The 19,961-nt window shown below is 39.0% G+C and overlaps 2 protein-coding genes across 2 annotated transcripts; both read left to right on the forward strand.

The window, feature by feature from the left end:
• On the forward strand, nucleotides 1-7,098 carry LOC139731423 (betaine--homocysteine S-methyltransferase 1-like). Its single transcript, XM_071642309.1, has 7 exons — nucleotides 1-16; nucleotides 1,707-1,897; nucleotides 3,360-3,554; nucleotides 3,884-3,995; nucleotides 4,938-5,137; nucleotides 5,811-5,892; nucleotides 6,815-7,098. Exons 1-7 carry the CDS (start codon nucleotides 1-3, stop codon nucleotides 7,096-7,098), a joined length of 1,080 nt encoding a protein of 359 aa, XP_071498410.1.
• A 10,258-nt stretch (nucleotides 7,099-17,356) lies between these two features.
• On the forward strand, nucleotides 17,357-19,279 carry LOC139731431 (uncharacterized). The gene has a single exon (XM_071642318.1). The coding sequence runs from the start codon at nucleotides 17,357-17,359 to the stop codon at nucleotides 19,205-19,207; it is 1,851 nt and encodes a 616-aa protein (XP_071498419.1). The 3' UTR covers nucleotides 19,208-19,279.
• Nucleotides 19,280-19,961: the final 682 nt, after the last annotated feature.

Below are 19,961 nucleotides of genomic sequence, written 5' to 3' on the forward strand. Positions count from 1 at the left end.
ATGTCCAAGACTAAAGGTAAGACCTACATGATCACTATCGGTGTTAGACCGTCCCCCAAATTGTCATCTGTGTATTTGTTGTGGTTATACCCGGGTTACTCCATGAATAAACATCACAAAGGTCTGTACATTGTATCTTTGTTTGCAAGTCTTTGTATTACTGTACGCCAATGTCTTACCTCATAATGTTCACTTATCTTCTGGAAATTGCACGTCTTTGTGATTTGATGGTATATAGCTGCATAACGCTCATTCCAAAAGGAAAACTGTTGAATAAAAAAAAATGAAATAGTAACAAATTGGCAGAGCTGTGATATAACGAATATATGTGGATATTTTACAACATTGCAATCCCTTTTATTTCCTAGCAAGTTCAATCGAAGAATCATAACATGTTGTATGAGCAGAGACAATTTTATCTAACGCTTTAAACATTCTGTACATTTACTTGTACTTTCTTTGCGTGAAACATAAGCTGTGCGGCCAGTGTCAGAAGTTTGCGAAGGGAGTATACAATAGCAATTTTTAAACCCTTTCAAAAAGCCAAACGTACTTCAAAACTGGTCTATTGCTTAGGTAAATGTCTAGATTGTTAGCTACACATCGCACACACCAACTGAGGCCCAATTTAAAAGAAAAAAGGTTCCCAAAAACGAAGAACGTCAAAGCATGTCTATTATAAGTCGCCTGCTCCCGCTTGCGCAGACGAGAATTGTTCGTCCGAGATAGCCACAGTCCATGGAATTTGAATGAATATAACAAATTGCACTCTTGCTCACCCCGCTAGAAGTACAGTACAATGAAATGGAGCCCATTGAGGCGATCCAGAAGTGCGAAAGAAATGATAAAGAAAAGAAAATGCTGTTATAAAAGTTGGGGAAAATTTGACTATGAATAATTTAACATGGGGTTCATGATTGGATGGGACATTACTGTAAAATAACATATTTACGATATCCTGTAGATGGGTTGATGTATAGTATACATAGGAAAACATGGAAGGCATATTCAACAGCAAAAGTTTTCTAAGATGTCGGCAAGGTGAATTTTGAAAGCAACTATGTCGAAGTTGTGATCGAAAAGACATGAGAATTCGTTTAGCTCTTGTGGTTGATTTATTAAATCTTCTTGCGAGAGAACATGAGTAAAGTGGAACAGAGCAATTCGAGTAGTATAGGTGCCTCTGTCTTCCTTCTTTCCTTCTTTTCGGCACAGAAAAAATAGAAAAGATTGTAAAACTGGCGCCATCAATCTAAGAATAGCAAGAACCATTTATATCATCTCTAACTCACTATCTACCAAGGAATCTTTCAAATTTTGAATTCGACGTTAGCGGCGACCAAGAGTGGTCCGGGGCTGCCAAAAGAAAAAGTAAATATCGAGCCACGATAAAAACCTATATATATATGTATATATGTATGTATATGAATATATATATATATTTAACGAAGAATGAAGAATAAACTGGTAATGCATTTTTTGCCAATAAAAAAAATGCAATACCACTTTATTTCTTGATTCTTCGTTATATTGGAGCCAATACGTGAATTCTCAACATGTTTGTATATATATATATATATATATATATAATATGTGTGTATTTACATATATGTATGTATATATATATATATATATATATATATATATATGTACGTATGTATATTATTTTGTAAATGTCAACCTTTATACTTCGGCTGTGATTTCAGGTCTTCTGCAGCGACTTGAGGATGGAGAGACGGTTATCTGTGCCGAGGGCTACATTTTCGCTTTCGAGCGTCTTGGCTACCTAAAGGCTGGTCCCTTCACCCCCGAGGTGGTGGTGGAACATCCTGACATGGTTAAGCAGATGTACCGCGATTTTGTGCACGCCGGAAGTGACATTGTACAAGCATTTACGGTAAGGGACTACTTAATAATATGCTAATATTGCCCATTGTATATAGAGGTTATAAATGAATATGATAACAGGTTAATTTGGGACGCGACTTTCCTGCAAATAACATTGAAGTCATAAATAATATTGATAACGTGAAGTACTAATGGTGTTAAAGATAACTGTCTATATAAGTGGGAGTAAGTGTCCCACTCACGTGTAAACAAGGAGGTTCTAATGAAAGGTGAGACCCACCTTTTATAAAGATCACTCTGATTTTCTTTGTTGTTGTTGTTTTTTTTTTAATATCTCGGTCATTTCAAAACCAATGACCATCAAATAAACTTTGAATACCTCTCTTGCAGAAATTTATGCTCTCTAATCAAGTGCTAATATTTCACAAGTGGTTTCTAATTATCTCTCAGAAAATTACAATCTCAATACCCCATCGCAACCAAAACTATAACATCCCTTTAGAATTACAGTAGACTGAACTCATATATATGTATATAAATATAAATATATATATATATGTATATAAATATATATATATATATATATATATATATATATATATATATATGTATACATATATATATATATATATATATATATATATATATATATATATATGTACAGTGGCGGATCCAGAGGGGGCGCAACCGCGCACGCCCCCTTTATTTTTCGTTAAAAACAAAAGAAATAAAAAGAAAAAATGAAATGAAATCCGGAAGTGGCATCAGTAATGTCAGTTCATGCTATATTCACCAACAGTTACTGTTACAGTTACGTTATGTTTGGTGTGCCGAAATAAACTGTTGGTGTATGCAGCATGAACTTTGTTTCAGTTTTGTTTTCGATGATATTCTAAAGTATACATATACATATTATAGATGGGTGTGGCGGAGGAATAACTGCTGGCAGGCGTTGCAGTATGTTCACTTTGCCTTTGATTCTCCCGAGCAAAGTGAACATACTGCAACGTCTGCCAGCAGTCATTCCTCCGTCATACCTATACATAAAAGTAAGGCAACACCCATCACGTACGAGGCTGAGCCCTCTTCACCTTATATATATATATATATATATATATATATATATATATATATATATAGTGAAAACTTTGAGCAAAGAAAATGGTCAGTTTTCCCTTTCTTGTTTTAATGTATATATATATATATATATATATATATATATATATATATATATCATGTATGCATAGATTTTGTTTTCACTTTCCAGACGCACAAGTTCAGGACACTGTAAGATAGTATGTGTCTATACATTCTTTCCACCTATAATATATTTTCAAAAACGATGTGACTATGCCCAGAAGCTATGCAGGAAGTGCTTCGTATACTTACTTTCCTTTCAGGTGATTTGTGCTGCCTTCACATTACTCATTATTGGCCAACTCGAAGTAATGTTCGTATTGAAAGTTGCCCACAGTGTTCTGACCATTACACCTGTGTATCGCAATGAATAGTACTATGGCAATCGACACAAGATGAACATCGTCGGACGCCTGAACGACCTCGAGAACCAGAACCGACTAGCCCTCAGGATGGCCCGCGAGGTCGCCGACGAGACAGGAACGCTGATGTGTGGCGACATCTCCAACACCTTCGTCTACAAACCTGACGACGACGAAGCGAGAGGGGAGACAGCGGACATGTTTAGGGTGAGCATCAGGGTCAACATATCGTATGGGTGGTAGAAGGCTTAACGATGCACCACGTATTCTTTCTAGGGTATGTGTTTGGCTCTGAAAAGGGCCTACCCAGTCCCCATAGGCCTACCCATAGGGACTGGGTAGGCCCTTTTCAGGGCCAAACTCATTATTATTATTGTCATTATAATTATCATCATTATTATCACTATTATAAGAAAAACGTGCACATAAGTCATACGTGTGTAAATGAATCGAGACAACTTTCATTTCATACACTTTTTAACAAACAAAGAGAAAGCAAAATAATGCTTTTCGAATGGCAAATGTTTCTATCACAGGAGCAGATAGAATGGGCGGTTGAGGAGAAAGCCGATTTCATTGTGGGTGAGACATTTGGTTATTTTGGAGAGGCGCTCCTAGCTACCGAGGCCATCAAAAAGCACGGTAAAGGTGAGTGCCATCATCGAAGAGAGAAAATTTTTTTAAAAATTCAAATAACAGTTGCAATAAACTCAAGTGTAAATACAGTGACGAAAGCTCCATAACATTTCCACTAAAAAAAAAAATGAACCTTTTCAGCATTGGCCATATTAATTATGAACGTCACAATCGCATATGCAATTCAAAGGAGGTTACTGATGTAGTATGTAAACATCATCTGAACACATTAAATCATGAACAACTATGGTGTAATTCATGATGCATTATGATAACAACAACAAGAAATGTATTTTTTTAATTCTTGTAACAAAAAGGAAAATGCGACAATCAAGATTTTCGTTGTGCACGTCATTTGGATACTTAGGATGGCAGACGTCATCACGCTCTCGAAATTTCCATTTTGATTGCTAAACTGATATCGATGTTTCTTGGGCACATCCCGTAATTCAATATTTAAAGAGTGCAATTGAGAGCCATTTTTAAACATTTGAAAATGGGTCCATTATCAATTAATAGAATGAAATGAAACCTTTCCAATGATGCCTCACATGTGGCATAACAAGGAATGATCATTCTTGAAGTTATGAATGAAAACATCCAATATTTTTCTTATCATTTTCTTTGTTTCGTCAGCAGGCTTACTCGCACATTATCTCAAACTGACAAGAACTGAGTTATCTCGTCTTGCGATCGAGTTTTTTGTTTCTCCAAATGTTAATGAAGCTGCATGTCGTTGTTCTGTTCATTTGACTATGTTCTTCAGACGAGAGTCAACTTGATCATGTAGTGGATGTAGTCTTGTTGGTGAGGTTATGAGGGCGGTCTGAGTAATTATTGTTATGTGCACATATGTGTTCGTTTATCTGTGTGCTTGTCAATCTGTCTGTTTGTCGGCGTAGTTCATCCTTTTTTTCTTTCCCTCCCTTTTTTCTTTTCTTCTACCCGCTGCAGGTCTGCCGGCCGTCGTAACTCTCTCGTCCCATCCGAAGAGGAACGATGAGGGCCAACTCTGCACCATCGACGGCGTGGAGTTTAACGAAGCGCTGCGCAGGCTCGCCGCCGCTGGAGCGGACGTCGTGGGCTTCAACTGCACGCAAGGTCCCGAAACTATTATGACTCTTGTAGAGAGTGCCCTCAACGACGGTATCAAGGTATCCCCATAATCATCACGCCTTGTGTCGTCATGTCATGTCTGAAATTATAAAGGGTAGAAAAATGGTAAAAAAAAGCTGGCTTTGGCAATATAACCTTTACAGTTTTCTAGCTCTCAATTCCTTTTCAAAATGTTTTCCTTGTGATAAGTCAGGCAAATTATGATATCACTTTAAAGCCTAGCTTCTTATCACAAATATCCCGTGTATATGCAAATGTACATAATTTCTTTGTTCATTTTGATGGAGGTGAAAATAAAGTTGAAGTTGAAATTGAAGTTGGATTTATATCCGTCATAACCTATATATATATATATATATATATATAATACAATATAATATACATTGCAATTTTAGTAATGCATGACCATGAATATGAGGTGCCTCCTGTGTCAAAAGTTGTTTTGCACCCGTAATGTTCAAATGTTGACTTTTTGTCATCAGCGTGACATCGGTTTATAAAATGTTACATTAAAATGTCACATTTTGATCTATCTTTCTTCCTTCCTGTTTATTCTATTCCTTCTGTTTCTCTATCTTTCTTTCTTTCTTATTTCTGTTTATCTTCTTGGGCACTAATCTTATGCACATATATGTGTGTATCAATGAGGGTACGATAATTACACACTCTACTGACTGAGAGACTGTTCCATATCTATTCATTCATCACTAGACGCCATTAGCTGTCCTACCTGTGACGTACCGGACGACGAAAGAATATCCTTCGTTTTCGTCCATCCCAGATCCAAGGACTGGTAAGTTGCCATGGAAACCTTTCGGAGAGTGTCAAACAGACTGAATTCGTGCATTGTCTCCGTATAAAAAGATACCGGCCATCCTTCCTTCTCAAGTGATTCAGGTGTTAATATGGGTTGTGTCTAACAAGAAAAAAAAGGAGGACGACCTTTTCTATAAAACAACAACAACAACAACAACAACAACAACAACAACAACAACAAGAACAACAACAGAAAACTATCACTAACGTCATTGCAATTTGTGTCAAATGTCATATGAGCATATGATTTTGCCTTCAGGCACAATGGCTAATTGAAATAATCAACTTCTCATGTTTTTATCAATTTCTTTAAATCAAGAAAAACACATTCCTGTCTGTCGGGCTGAATTCAAATTTTTGAAGTTATGCACAACATCTTATAATTGTGTTTTCACGTGGTCATCATACACTGTTATAGTAGTTTCATGTTTCATATTTCTATTTGATTAAAGGTGTTGTACTGACTGGTATGGCCTTTGTCAGGCAGCCAGGATTTTAAAAAAAAAAATATGGAAAAAAACACACCAAAGAATCAAGGAGTATAACAGTTGAGCGGGAAGAACAAACTTGATGTCGACGGAGAAAAAAATAATGTAAAAGAGCACGATAGGCTTTTTTATCATCACAATGTTGTATGTGGAAATTTGTATGACTTTACCTTTTTCGTCTTGTTTAATTTCATTCAATTTCCAACACATATGATTTAAACATTTGCATACACATATTAATGTCAATGATACAACAATATAATAAAAACAAACGATGAACAGTGATACAATTTTGCAAATTTCAAGAGAAATACAGAAAAAAGGTGGATTGAAATCGATGATTGTGTTTATGCACTTTTTCTACTCTTTTCATTCTCATTGTTCTTAATTCTGTTATGTCCATGCGTGAAGGTGATCGCGCCTTCCCAGCCGATCTGAACTGTCTGCTCTCCTCGCGCCGAGACATAGCGGAATTTGCCGAACGCTGTACCCAGCTCAAGATTCCGTACGTGGGCTTGTGTTGTGGGAATGCCCCGCATTACACTCGCACGCTTGCCGAAACGCTCGGCCGAAGGCCCGAAGCCTCGAAGTACTCGCCGGATATGACGATGCATGGCTGGTATGGATCGAAGAAAGGTGTGGTCAATTCACACTACACCGACACACTACAGAACACACTGGGGAAAAACTTTTAAGACCCCCCCCCCCTCCGAAACTATTTTTTATTGGTCACAATTGTAAAAAAAAAACGAAATGCAAGAATAAATGTACAAGTACATGAGTAATCAGTTGTCGGGCATACGAGGATATAACCCAATGTTAGAGGGAGACACAAAGTAAACGTTGTTTAACTGACAGTCTGCTTACCTACCGCAGCAATTGGGATACAAAATGTAATAGGTTGAGACCGAACTGTTCCCAGATCCAAAACCGTGTTAGAGCTAGGCCCCTCAACTTACGTATTGTACTTTCATCAACTTGACGAAAATGGCGATGCTTAAATTCGAATTCGAAGGATCTGTCAGATAACTGAAAAGAAAATATGGTGTAATTTGCCTCTGTTGTCAACAAAAGTTTGAAGGAGGGAATAAAATTATATGTATTTTTTACTCTGATTCCTTTTTTTCTTTTTCATGTATAAACTCACCAACCATTCTCTCTCATTTGTATTTGATTCCATGTTTATCAAAAACGAAACTGTTCTTGAATATCCGACCCGTCAATTCCATGAATATCATATGCCTTTGACTATAGGACTGTTTTTGCAAAATCTGTCTTTTCCTTTTCTTTATCAAAATTTTGGAATTCTCTTGATAATAGTATAAAAGATGCCTTGAGTTTTAATACTTTTTTCCTTGAAGGTAAAGAATTTTTGTAAAGAAAATAGTATGCAACACAGTAAGTTACTTTTTTGCTAGTCTTGATTTTCAAAACTGTTGCTCCGGTTGAATTTTACTACTTTTTGTACCTCAGCAAGCCCAAGCTTCTGTGCCTCTAGTGCTCTGGTTATGACCCACTATCTCCTTATCCTTTCCCTCTTTTCTGTCCACCTCAGACTCTTCATAATCATTACTAATCTTTCTATCTATACTTATCTTTTTCTACCCTTACAAGAGAGCTGTCCCGTGATTGGTAATGTGCGTCCCTGTGTGTGCATGACTGTGTGTCAATTTGTGTACTACTCTGGGTTTTTTCTTCTTTTTGTGTGTGTGCAATTTTATTTTTTGCCTTTTTTATGAGGGGACTATATAATACAAGCTCTGTTTTTTTTAGCAGCCCCCTTCATGTCTGTGTTTACTATGAATGATATGACATTTATTTGTATTTCTGTTAATAATTCACATTGTACCTGTTTCTTAATTGCATGTCATTATGTTCATCACACTGTTGTACTGATTTCTTAGCAATATTTGTATACGCGAACATTTCATTGTATCCCTCATTGTTGGAAATGAAAATAAATCAACTTCAACTTGAACTTGAAGAAGTATCACTGTTCATCTTATTCACTTATGGTGTCGCTTTTTGAGATTGACGTTAACATACAGATCAGGAGGCCGTAAGTTTAAGGTTGAAGTTTCGAATCCTGTCCGAGTATGTATGTATGTATACCCATGATTTTTATCGTGGCTATAAACTAATAAACACGGATTGATTCTGTGCTTATTTACTTCAATTTAAGACAATTATCAATCAGCTTGAGCCCAATTGTGACGTTGAGGGCGCTACGTTCACACAACCGTTATTTTGATGTTCTATTGAGAGGGCTCCGCAGCCCCTCGATTCAATGCAGGGAATCAAGGACCCCGTCGGGAGCCTGTCACTCGGCGACGCGGCGTCGCCAGCCGAACAGTTCCGTTTTTATGTGGTCGAAAAATAGAATCGACCAATCAATATCCCAGACGCTTTACCATTCTTGCTTCCCGTACGATAGCCTACAGTTTGTCTGCCACATCCTTGACAAATTAGTCATCCCCGTAACCCCTTGAACTTCAGTTGTGTCTACTAGTCACATCCGAACTGGTATTGGACCAAAGTTGTGTAGTGCGCATTCGAGTAAGAAGGAAGGCTGCAACGATTTATCATCCTGAAGTCTTTAATCAAGACCAGACGGCATCATCCTAGTAACACAGGTAGAGTACAACCACTAAACTTATGAAAGATAATTCACTGAAAAAAAGTCCCGTCTTTCATATGAAACACCGAGCTGGTGTTAAATTTCCGATGCTCATTTATGTTGTTAGATTAACACCTCCGCGTGTCATTTCAAAACATAAAACTGTTTTTAATAGTTTCTTAGTTACTGTTCTTCTTGTTGATTTTGAACTTCAACAAGAGGATCAAGATTCCAGATAGGGTACTTGATTAAAAACAAAAAGGCGTGAACGCATTTACACCATAGTAACACCAGCTGGTGTGGTCTCCTATTAAAGCTGGACGGGTGTTTTACCATTGACATTAACACCAACAATATCAAATCAACACCATGCGGTGTCATTGTTGAATTAACACCAGCGCAGTGCCAGGTGAACACTTTTCAACACTATCACAACATACTTCTACACCTGTGGATGTGATCCTCTATTAACACTTGATCGGTGTTAGATTTAACACCCATGGTGTTAAATTCAACACCGATGTTTTAGCAGTGTTCCGATGGGCAATGCCTCTAGAACAACTTGTGTGGCGCCACAATCTCCTGCGATACTCTCCGCAGTCCAGGGACTATCCTCTCGATGGCGACCTCCGCTAGTCCGCTTTCGCCTTTATTTCAAGCACCATCAAAACTGGATGCCATTTTCAACTAAAGAAAAAAAAAAGAATGCTGCTACGGGGTCAAAAAAGCACAAATACCAGTTCTCGACCTTATGACAAAACTCAATATCTCCACTGATTGAAAACAGGAAAAAACAATTCGCGCCTTATTTTCTCAACTTCGAGATTTGACTAATACCGAAAAAGGACATAGGCGCGGCAAACATTCTAGAATTACAAGCCGCGAGTAATGTGTTGATACATGTTGGTAGGTGCGGCAAGCTTTATCAAACATCACAATGCAAATTCTCATATAGCTTCCTGAAACATAATCTTTCCAGTTGTTTACTTGCTTAGCAACACACCTACCTATATTTCCGCGTAAACTCTTTGCGCATATACCCGCCCGGGTTAGCCGCTTCCACTGAACTACTGAAAGTTAATTTTTACACTGCATTTAAGTTTTCCTATAGTGAATATCTTAGAACGACACTCTAGAGCTGTAGCAACTTTAATGAGAAGGGAGGGCGTTCTTAATCAATCTGACCTAAAACCGAGCGTTTGTTTAATGTTAACAGTCTCGCCCTTTTTCACATACCAGTGATGTCAGCAGCACCAAGACATGACCGCACCTGCTGATGATATACCATAGTCTTCTACGCATCACATTGATCGACACACAAACACTGACAAGTCTTTATAGAGCCCTTGCTTCGAAACGATATTATTTATTTATTTATTCATGTTTTCTTTAAGAGCAGGGTTGTCACGTTCCGAGCCTCAATGGCCTGCTTTGCAAGGGAGCCCAGCATGAAATACAACGGTTACAAAATCAAATACAAATTACAAATAATATCGAGTAACATATATACATATAGAAAATACAACGAAAACATATGGAAACATAATACGACGTAATGCAAGTGGTGGTCATACGAAATAATAACTAAATCAAAAGATAGACTGGTGAAGCCGGAGGCGTTTCTTGAAAATTTGTTATGAAGGGGATGACTGAAAAATGTCCTAACTCATCCTTCTTATTTCGCAAACTTCATATTATGTTCAAATGTGCTACCTTCATTCGTTTCCCTTCGGGAAATTTATCATCAAAATTTTGTTCAGAATTAACAAACCTTCGGAATAACAAACCTCATCACATTTTCGGATTAACGAACCTTCGGAAAAACGAATCTTCGGAATAACGAACATTCGGAATAACGAACCTTCGGACTTAAAAACCTTCGGGATAACGAGCTGTAACCCGCATTTTGTATGTACCCATTCATTACACAGTACGCATAACAAAGCCTTTTGATCACTTTTAATTGATTGTTTACAGAGAACCATACACACAAAATGAGGACAACACAATACTGAAGATATTACAAAGCTGAATGAAAAATTGTCATACACTACAAAATGTTTGTACACTTGTTCGGGCAAAGTTTAACTGACGTTCAAGTCGGATAAATTGACAACATGTGATTGGCAAGATCGCTCTCTCGAGTTACCTTGGTGCGTCCTCCTTCCATGCCTTCGGAGTGTTTGACGATGATCGCACCGTCTTGTGTGCATATTTGGTGGCTTCTGTCTTCTGTTCCTGATGGTCTTCTTTATCCTCCAAAAGAGATTCGACCGCGTTTTCGTAAAGTTTTCATTGATGAACTGAACAACCAATATATTGATTATATATATATATATATATATATATATATATATATATATATATATATGCATACATACATATATAAGGGAAAACCAATTTAAGAATAGTGTATTGCGAGGTAATGGTATTCTCACTTAAGGTTATTGCACGATATACAGCTAAGACAAATATAACTACATTATATTCAAGTTGAGTTCAAGTTGAAAAACACTTGAGAAGATAAATCTGTAAGGCATTTCGTATGGTCCATACACCATGGTAATTGATTCTTTGTTATGTTTTGTTGAAGAAAAAGGAAATGAAATCAATTGAATTGAATGAATACAGCTATGACAAATATTATAACTACATTATATTCAAGTTGAGTTCCAGTTGAAAAAACAACTGAGAAGATGAATCTGGAAGGAATTTCGTATGGTCCATACGCCATGATAATTGTCCCCGCCGAACGAGTTTGAGCAGGGGACTATGAAACGGGCTCCGTACGTGTGTGTGTCTGTGTGTCCGTCCGTCCGTCCGTCCGTCCGTCCGTCTGTGCGTCCGTGTGTGATCAAAATGTTCAATTTGCTACTTCTCTGTCATTTATGAGCCAATTTTGATTCTGTTTGCTTTATATGATAGCACTATATGGAAGCTTTGAAACTTCTACACAGAATTTCAGTTGTGACCTTTGACCTTGACCTTTGACCTATATTGTACATTTTGCTTCAAAATGCTACTCCTTCGCCATTTCTAACCCGATTTTGATTCCGTTTGCTTTATGTGATGGCACTAGGTGAGGGCTTCAAAAATTCTACACAGAATTTTGACCCTTGACTTCTTTGACCTTTGACCTTGATTTTTGACCTATATTGTACATTTTGCAACAAAATGCTACTCCTTCGCCATTTGTAACCCGATTTCAATTCCGTTTGCTTTATGTGATGGCACTAGGTGAGGGCTTCAAAACTTCTACACAGAATTTTGACCTTTAACTTCTTTGACCTTTGACCTTGATCTTTTTACCTATATTGTACATATATTACGCACCGCATAATTTCTACTTTTCCTTGTTTATTCTTTGTTATACAGTGCTGTATATGTTTTGTTGAAGAAATGGAAATAAGATTAATTGAATTGAATGAATACAGCTACCGTTTTAGTTTGCAAACAAAACAGAGCAAAACAAGAACAGAGACGGAAGTGTGAGGCGGGGTTCAGCGTGCATTTGCAGACGATCATTCAGTGGAACGAGATCTCATGTGTTAAAGAGATGTCTTAATTCTCTATAAATGAGGAAGAAGAAGAAGATGTGCGGTCATCCCGGCCTACCGTTCATGAGCGAGCGTCCTAAGGTCGGTTGCCAGGTGACCTCAGTAACCATGAATTCTTCGTATCGTCATGCGCAGAAACCTACTGCGCACGCTGTATAGGAACAGCTAACTCAAAAGCATATGCGTGCTTTTGTTCAGTATGTCCAGAGGACAAGAAGATTCACTCTAACACATAGTAATATGAGATAAGTATATGTTTTGAATTGATTATTCTGTACATTGCACACAACCAAGATGTTTGCTTTATATCTTAGCGTTGTTTTGCTTTTCTAATTTCATGTAAATTTGTGATAAAATTCGCGCTAAATACTCCCGAGTAATAACGAGTATCGACTGAGCCCCTCTCGTGTATTGGAGTGGCCTGGGTAGGTGGACTGCCAATCACGGCCCCTCCTTGCTGAGAAGTCTGCTCAAGGTACCGAGCCGGGCTGGCCAGAAAATACGATCGTCGATTGGGCAGCTCGAACCGAGGCCAGTGAGGGAGATTCATTAAAAAATCCAGTATATATCATTTTTGAATTCATGATAGAATAATATACGGTAAAATTTTAACATTTAAAGTAATTTTTATGAATATAGATTTGGCGTAAATATTCCTAGAGGAATGACAGAACGCCAAATAAATTCAGATAATAACAACACTAACAACAACAACAACAACAACAACAACAACAACAACAACAACAACAACAACGAGCCTTGTCACACATGCACTGTGGGATTCCTCAGTGCCATCGTCGCTTCCGATTGTCTCGCGCGCGTCGCTGTTTCCATACGATTTAATGGAGTTTTGTCTGCTTTTCCGTTATAACTCTCTTTTTTTTTTTGGCTCGGCTATAATACAGCTTTAAGAATAGTTGAAAGATTCTAAATTTTACTGATTTGCGGTCACTAGAGTCATGGTTCACTACTGCAAGGCTTCAATGTGCTGGTCACGTAATGGAAAACGAAGAAATCTTCATAAAAAAATACCCGTGGATAAAGACAGAACGTGGCATGAGCGCATATGCAGCCAAAACCGGGGCAAGTTTGTTCCCTGAGCTATCCCATAATGCATCTAAAACGCTACTCTGCGCCCGGCACCTAGTATAGGTATTGGCGTTACCGAGAATTACACATCAAGAGGCTGACGTCAGGGCTAATACAGTGTAGTCATTACTTTTTTTCTTCCAGCAATGTCCAGCATGCAGAATAACCCTGTCCTCTACTCGTCACAATAACATTCATTGCAAAGAATTGAAAAAAGGGCTATGCGAATTGTATTGTTAATCCAAGGTATGACCACTAGTATTTTTGTCCATGTTTCTTTTTTCCTGCAATTATGATTGTCCCTGTGAAATCACGTGCTTGTGTTGAGCGATGTGTGTCTTTTTGTTTCAGTAAATTGTGTTGTGTATATATGATTATATACATGTATATCCGCATCTACAGAAACATACATCTGCAGGTCTAAGCAAAAATCTTAGGTCTGAACAACGTTGTTACTATTGCATAGGCCTATGCAGCGAGGTGGAGTGAAACTATGTAATCGTATAACAGCAGACCTATACAATATACATATATGGCGTTAACTTGAGTTACTGCCGTAATGACCCGCAGAGGGAATCCATGCTATAATATACAGGAGCGGACAGACTGAAAATATAGTGCATCATGTCGCGTTTACAGCTACAAGGGTTCAACAGTGTGACACTCTGTTTGAGTTGGGTTATGAGCCAACAATTGCAACAACAACAGGTTGTGCCTTATGATGCATGGAAATTACACTGATTTGTGAACAACAGAAAACTGCTAAGATCATTAGCCTGCTCCTGACAATATCCTACATTGTGTACTTTGGACCAGGGATCAACACTGATGAAACGCGATTTAGGCACAGCCAAACGCTGCAGACACTTTAAATGAGCACCGTACTCTATCATGACGTAGGCCCTAGGTCACATTAATGATATCATTACAGTTACACAATTAACTCAACCGCCTTTTGACCAACGAGAGTGGTAGAGAAATGCTCAGTTAGACGCGCTCATCATGTGACCAATGTGTTTGTAATTCTAAAGGAAATGCTCTTATCATTTCTCGTGATTTATAGTTATATCAAATAAATGCTGTGTTGTGCGATTTAGAACCACTGGAGTTAATCGTGACTAACTCCGATGTCGTTCAGAAACGCACGTGCGTTTATGTTGACCTTTGAGTGCTTTTAATTCTTGCACAAACCATTTGCAGCATTCAGATACAGCGCCACTCCACTCGGTTGAGCTTTATGAGTGAAGCAAATCCAATTAAAGGACTGAACGGGAAAATCGGACATGAAGCATGAAAATTTAAGATTTCGAGTTTTATACTCGAAAAACAAATAAAGCAATGAGGCCATGCTATCGCCCCACATGTTTACCACTGACCTCCTTGAAATCTGTCCAAACAATTCTTGCGTTTGAATGAAATGAAAGAAAATAGAATCATTAATTACATTTAGACCTACATTGTAATCTAAACCATTGTAATCTAGCGTGAATTATGACTTTTACGAAGAGAGAGTGTTCCTGCTATCTTACTATTCTATGATCTTTCTGGCCTGAATATTATCATGACACTTGTGATGCAAGGACGTCATGGATTGTTCGTTTGTTTATTATGGAATTGCAATCGAGATCAAGATTTGGAGTCTGTAATCTTATCTTGGGTGTTATCTTCTACCTGTTTTGTTCCCTTAATTTACCTCATCTTCCTGAGGTCATATCAAATTTGGAATATCCATTCACAATCCTGAATTCACTGTAACTCACTTCTGAAATCTTGGATATTGAAGTATGAAAATTGAGTGGCAAGAAAAAAAAAGAAAAGAAAAATTACCCAACACATTCTCTCTGTTTTCTTTTGTCTATCAGCTTGTTTCTAAACACACACACACACACACACACACACACACACACACACACACACACACACACACACACACATTTTTTATGATATTCTTTATTTGAATTTCATTTAATATCAGGTCCACGTTGACAATGTATGAACAAAAATAAACAGCTGTATTCTTCTCTCCTGTGCTGCTAATTTTTTTCCAACATTCAGTACAATATGTTTAGGATATTTTTTTTTTCGAATCATACTATGATGTATGCTCACACGCGTGCACACACACACACATAAAAAAAAACACACACGCACAACATGACGTCTTTAATACGACGAGAAGAAGCGCACATCACCCCCAATAGCTATAGTCATGCTGCGAGTACCCCGAGTTATGGACGGGATTTCATCATAATCATCACTGTTTGCATTCAGAGAAAACGCGACTATAGCAGTCCCTTCAATATCTGAAAGTTGGTTGAGGAAATGGTGTAGTGTGTGGGACAAGCTATCGCTTCCGGCCTGTCATCAAAATGACAGGAAAAGCAGGCAGGCTACACAGCGTGTTGAGAAAAAGAAAAGAAAAGAAAGGAAAAACTGCTGCAATACGTAAAGAGGGAAAATCTTATCTGAAGAAGCCATTTCTGTTTCCTTTACCACGATTCGTTTTGCGAATTCATGGAGAGATAATCAACTGGACCACGTAGAAGACCAACTCCTGCAGCTGAATATGGAACATCCAGCCATCTTCGCAGATGAAAAAAAAAATAATACAAACAAAGGGAACAAACAAGACGATAGTGATCTGTCAAGTCACGAGCTATCCCCGAATCCTAAAAAACCCCAAACAAACTGAACTTTTTTAAAAACTTTTTTGAGGGGTGTTTGTTTGTTTGTTTATTTTTTGGTTGGGGATTGTTCTAGAAATCTGATAATACCTTATTAAGCAAGCAATTGTGACAAGCATCGAAACATTTGCTCTTACCATTCCATATATTTATGTATAGTATGTATGTATGTGTATGTAATCAATATATGTATACAAACATACACTTCAAAATTGCATGTACTTCTGCCCACCTTTTGATAAATTTCGCCACTGATAAAAACGATTACATGGATAATTTTTAGTTATTTATAAAGGCAAATTCACCCGACTTGAGAACAATTTGCAACATTTTCTCTTCCATTGTTCAAAAATCTTGAGCAACGAAGTGGTAAATTGACACTGTTTATGAGCCACTGTGTAAACCCTGCACACTACCATCTAGTTTGAGATCAAGGCTGGTTTGCCTTTTGACATCTTTCAGATCCGTTTCAATTCACACTAGGATAGAGGGAGTACGAAAAAAAAAGGCAACGTCATGAAAACAAGACTACGAGTGTTTCCAGGCAGGAAGCTAGCAAGAAGGTGTTACCGGTTAGGATTTTCGATAACTTGGCATAGCTATAGTAATTCTCTCGATACTTTACACCCAGTTATTACCGCAGATTGATGTTCAGACGAGAACATCGTTAGTTTCGTGAGTGTAGCCTACGGATTTCATTCTATTGTGTTACGCGTGAAATCGTGTACTTTCTATATCACATTGAGGACACTGGAAAACAAGCGATGAAATATTGTTTGGAATTGTCTCATTGTCTCCGCGCCTGCTATGACATTGTGTTTTAATAATCATCCTACAAACGACTTGCTAATTTTTAAACTTATTAATTGACTCAGCCTGGATGATACAGTGAATATTGTGGATTTGCAATCTGATTTTGTTAGGGAATAGGAATAGGAGTTACTTGTGGCGAGAGATAAACACTGTGTTTTTACCGACAGTTCTGCCAGGAATCGCACTCAAGATCATGAATATGTTTTGTGACAGCTTTCAGTTGTGGAACTTGGCAGCTTTCATTCTCATCTGGTCGACTCATGTAGTACCGGGACAAACGGAACCCTCCATTGAAAGGAGTCCCGAAGATCATGTGGTCCGACCGGGTGAGACTGTCACTCTAACATGCATAGTGCGTGACAAAACCAGTGACTACCTAGTGGCGTGGATCCAGGACGGGCGGAGGATCACCCGAAGCAACAACGAGAGCCTAGACACGCAGCATGCGGACGCCTCGAGATACAGTCTTCCAGGGAACTGGGCAGAAGGCGACTACTCCTTGAGGATCGATGATATCTTGACTAGAGACGAAGGCATGTTCAAGTGCGTCATCTACTCTCAGCCGCAGTCCATCGAAGTGGCCACATCAAATACAGCGATGCTTACAATCGAGTATGCACCCGACACGAGTTTGTTGACGTGCAGTCCAAAGGACGTCTCGGAGCTCCGGGTCGGAGTTCCACAGAGCTTCAGCTGCAGCTCCGAGAATGGCAATCCGCCAGTGTCGCTTTCTTGGTCTATGGATTCAGAAGCCATCAACTCGACTGTGCAGGTCAACACGGGGCACACCGTGGCGTTCTTTCAGAAAGTCATTGGCATCGAAGACAATGGCAAGGTTTTTCGCTGCTACCTCTCTCACGAGCTTGTCCACCCAGACGTATTTTGTGACGTAGGTCCACTGGACGTGATATACAAGCCAAGAGACGTTGCCATCACGACTGATCCTGCGTCTGCACTCCAGCCATCGAGTGGAGCTCTGCAAGCGGTTGTCGACGTCAATGACCGCATTGTCTTCAAGTGCACGGGAGATGCCAACCCTGCAGTGGATTTTACTTGGACCGTCCAGGAAGCTCCTGGATGTGATCAAGGAAAGCATCACATTCCTTCCGATGGAGTCTTGCATTTGACCAAGGCAACAATGGCGTACCACGGCGCTACGATAACTTGCACTGCCAACAACAGCGTAGGAACAACGTCAACATCTGTGACATTGGTTGTTATTGGAGATGATCCAGATGCCCTCTGTCATTCAACAACCCCCAAACCTATCACTACTCAAAATGTAATACCAGTGAAACCGACAGTAGCGGAGAAGACGGGGGAAAATCCGATCACCACTATGCACATCATTATAATCATCATCGCCGTCGCCTTTCTCATCATCATCGCTATACTGGGTTACATTGCCGTCAGTCGAAAGCGACAGGAACCACTCCAGCTCTTCACCGTGGCTGGGGGCGCCGACGACACCAGATCAATATCCGAGGCCAGTATCATCTTCCATTCGCGACACAACACTCCGGACCCAGAGAGGGGCAACTCCCTTGGGAGAATGCAGAGCAATTTCAGCACCGTGTCCTACGACACACAGAGCATCGACTCAGCTACAGCTCTCATGCACCTGCGCTCCATGGAGTCGCCCGAGTACAAGGCCAACCCGAAACTCACCGGCTCGCCAACCCGCAAACTCAAAGGCGGTAAGGAATTCCAAGTACACGAGATGGATAACTCACCGTTCCACCGCATCGAGGCTTCGGACAACGTCTACGACGGATCTCCGCGACGCATGCCGCCGACGCCGACACCGAAATCGACATTGACAAGGCAGCCGAGTGAGCACAAGTACGAGGAGTGCCCGATGATGAAGAAATACACCACCCATGCCAGCCAGACCGACCTTACAATGACAGGGGATATGATTGCCGAGCGCGAGGAGATCTCTGATATCAGTGATGACGACAGCGACATTGACTACAACCCACCGAAAGAAAATTTTAGTTTGAATAATTGCAATATAAGACTTCCAAGGCACACCGAGGTGTGACATTTTGAAGTTTAACTCTGCTGGTATTACCTTAGATCATTCCTCTCAAGTTTTAAAATCACAAAATGTGCCTTGTTAGAGAAGGAATAATAAGCTTAAGGCTCGATGTACCGGACATTCCATATCGTTATGAAGCATTTCAGAAGACTGCTAGAGTTATGTGCTACGTAAACTTGTCACTTATACATCACGTTCGGTCAGAATGATTATGATTTAGTCGAAAACCTGATCTACATCGAGAATAACTAAAGAAATCGTCATTGTGCAATTTCATAGTTTTTAAATGTTTTTAGGTATGAAATCAGCATACATGTTCCCTTATTCAGTGTAACACAAATATCAACTTCAAACCGAAGCCCTATCTTAGGAAATGTGTTATTTTTTTTCGTTCAAAGTGATCCAAATTAAGTGGAAATATTGATTTCATTTCAAGTAGTTAGATATACTTTGCTTGGTCTGTAGATGAATACTCAGTGCAATGGTGTGATGTATGTACTCTTTATGTAAGAACACTGCCCAAATCAGATTACGTTTCCGATTTTACTGCTACAGAATAGATCAATATTCATCTTCCAGTTGTAGTGCCGCTAACAGTATGCAGTTATTTGTACCTAGAGTGCCAAAACATAGTACGATAAGATTCATTTCAATTACTGGACAATAGTATCTCTTCCTGCAATATCTGAAGCCAGCGCTATACCGACTACTCCCTTTCTGAGGGACGTTTCAATGCAGATACCAATACTTTACTTCA

Source organism: Diadema antillarum, unplaced genomic scaffold, assembly GCF_040938485.1.
Source record: "Diadema antillarum isolate AM-2024a unplaced genomic scaffold, OU_Dant_1.0 scf00000022, whole genome shotgun sequence".
Taxonomy (NCBI): Eukaryota; Metazoa; Echinodermata; class Echinoidea; order Diadematoida; family Diadematidae; genus Diadema; species Diadema antillarum.

Excerpts from the sequence above, each read along its gene's own strand:
- LOC139731431 (XM_071642318.1), top strand. The coding sequence starts at position 17,357 with ATGAATATGTTTTGTGACAGCTTTCAGTTGTGGAACTTGGCAGCTTTC.
- LOC139731423 (XM_071642309.1), top strand. Across the intron at positions 3,555-3,883 it reads AGACAGCGGACATGTTTAGG|GAGCAGATAGAATGGGCGGT; the intron begins GTGAGCATCAGG and ends TTTCTATCACAG. Across the intron at positions 5,138-5,810 it reads CCCTCAACGACGGTATCAAG|ACGCCATTAGCTGTCCTACC; the intron begins GTATCCCCATAA and ends ATTCATCACTAG.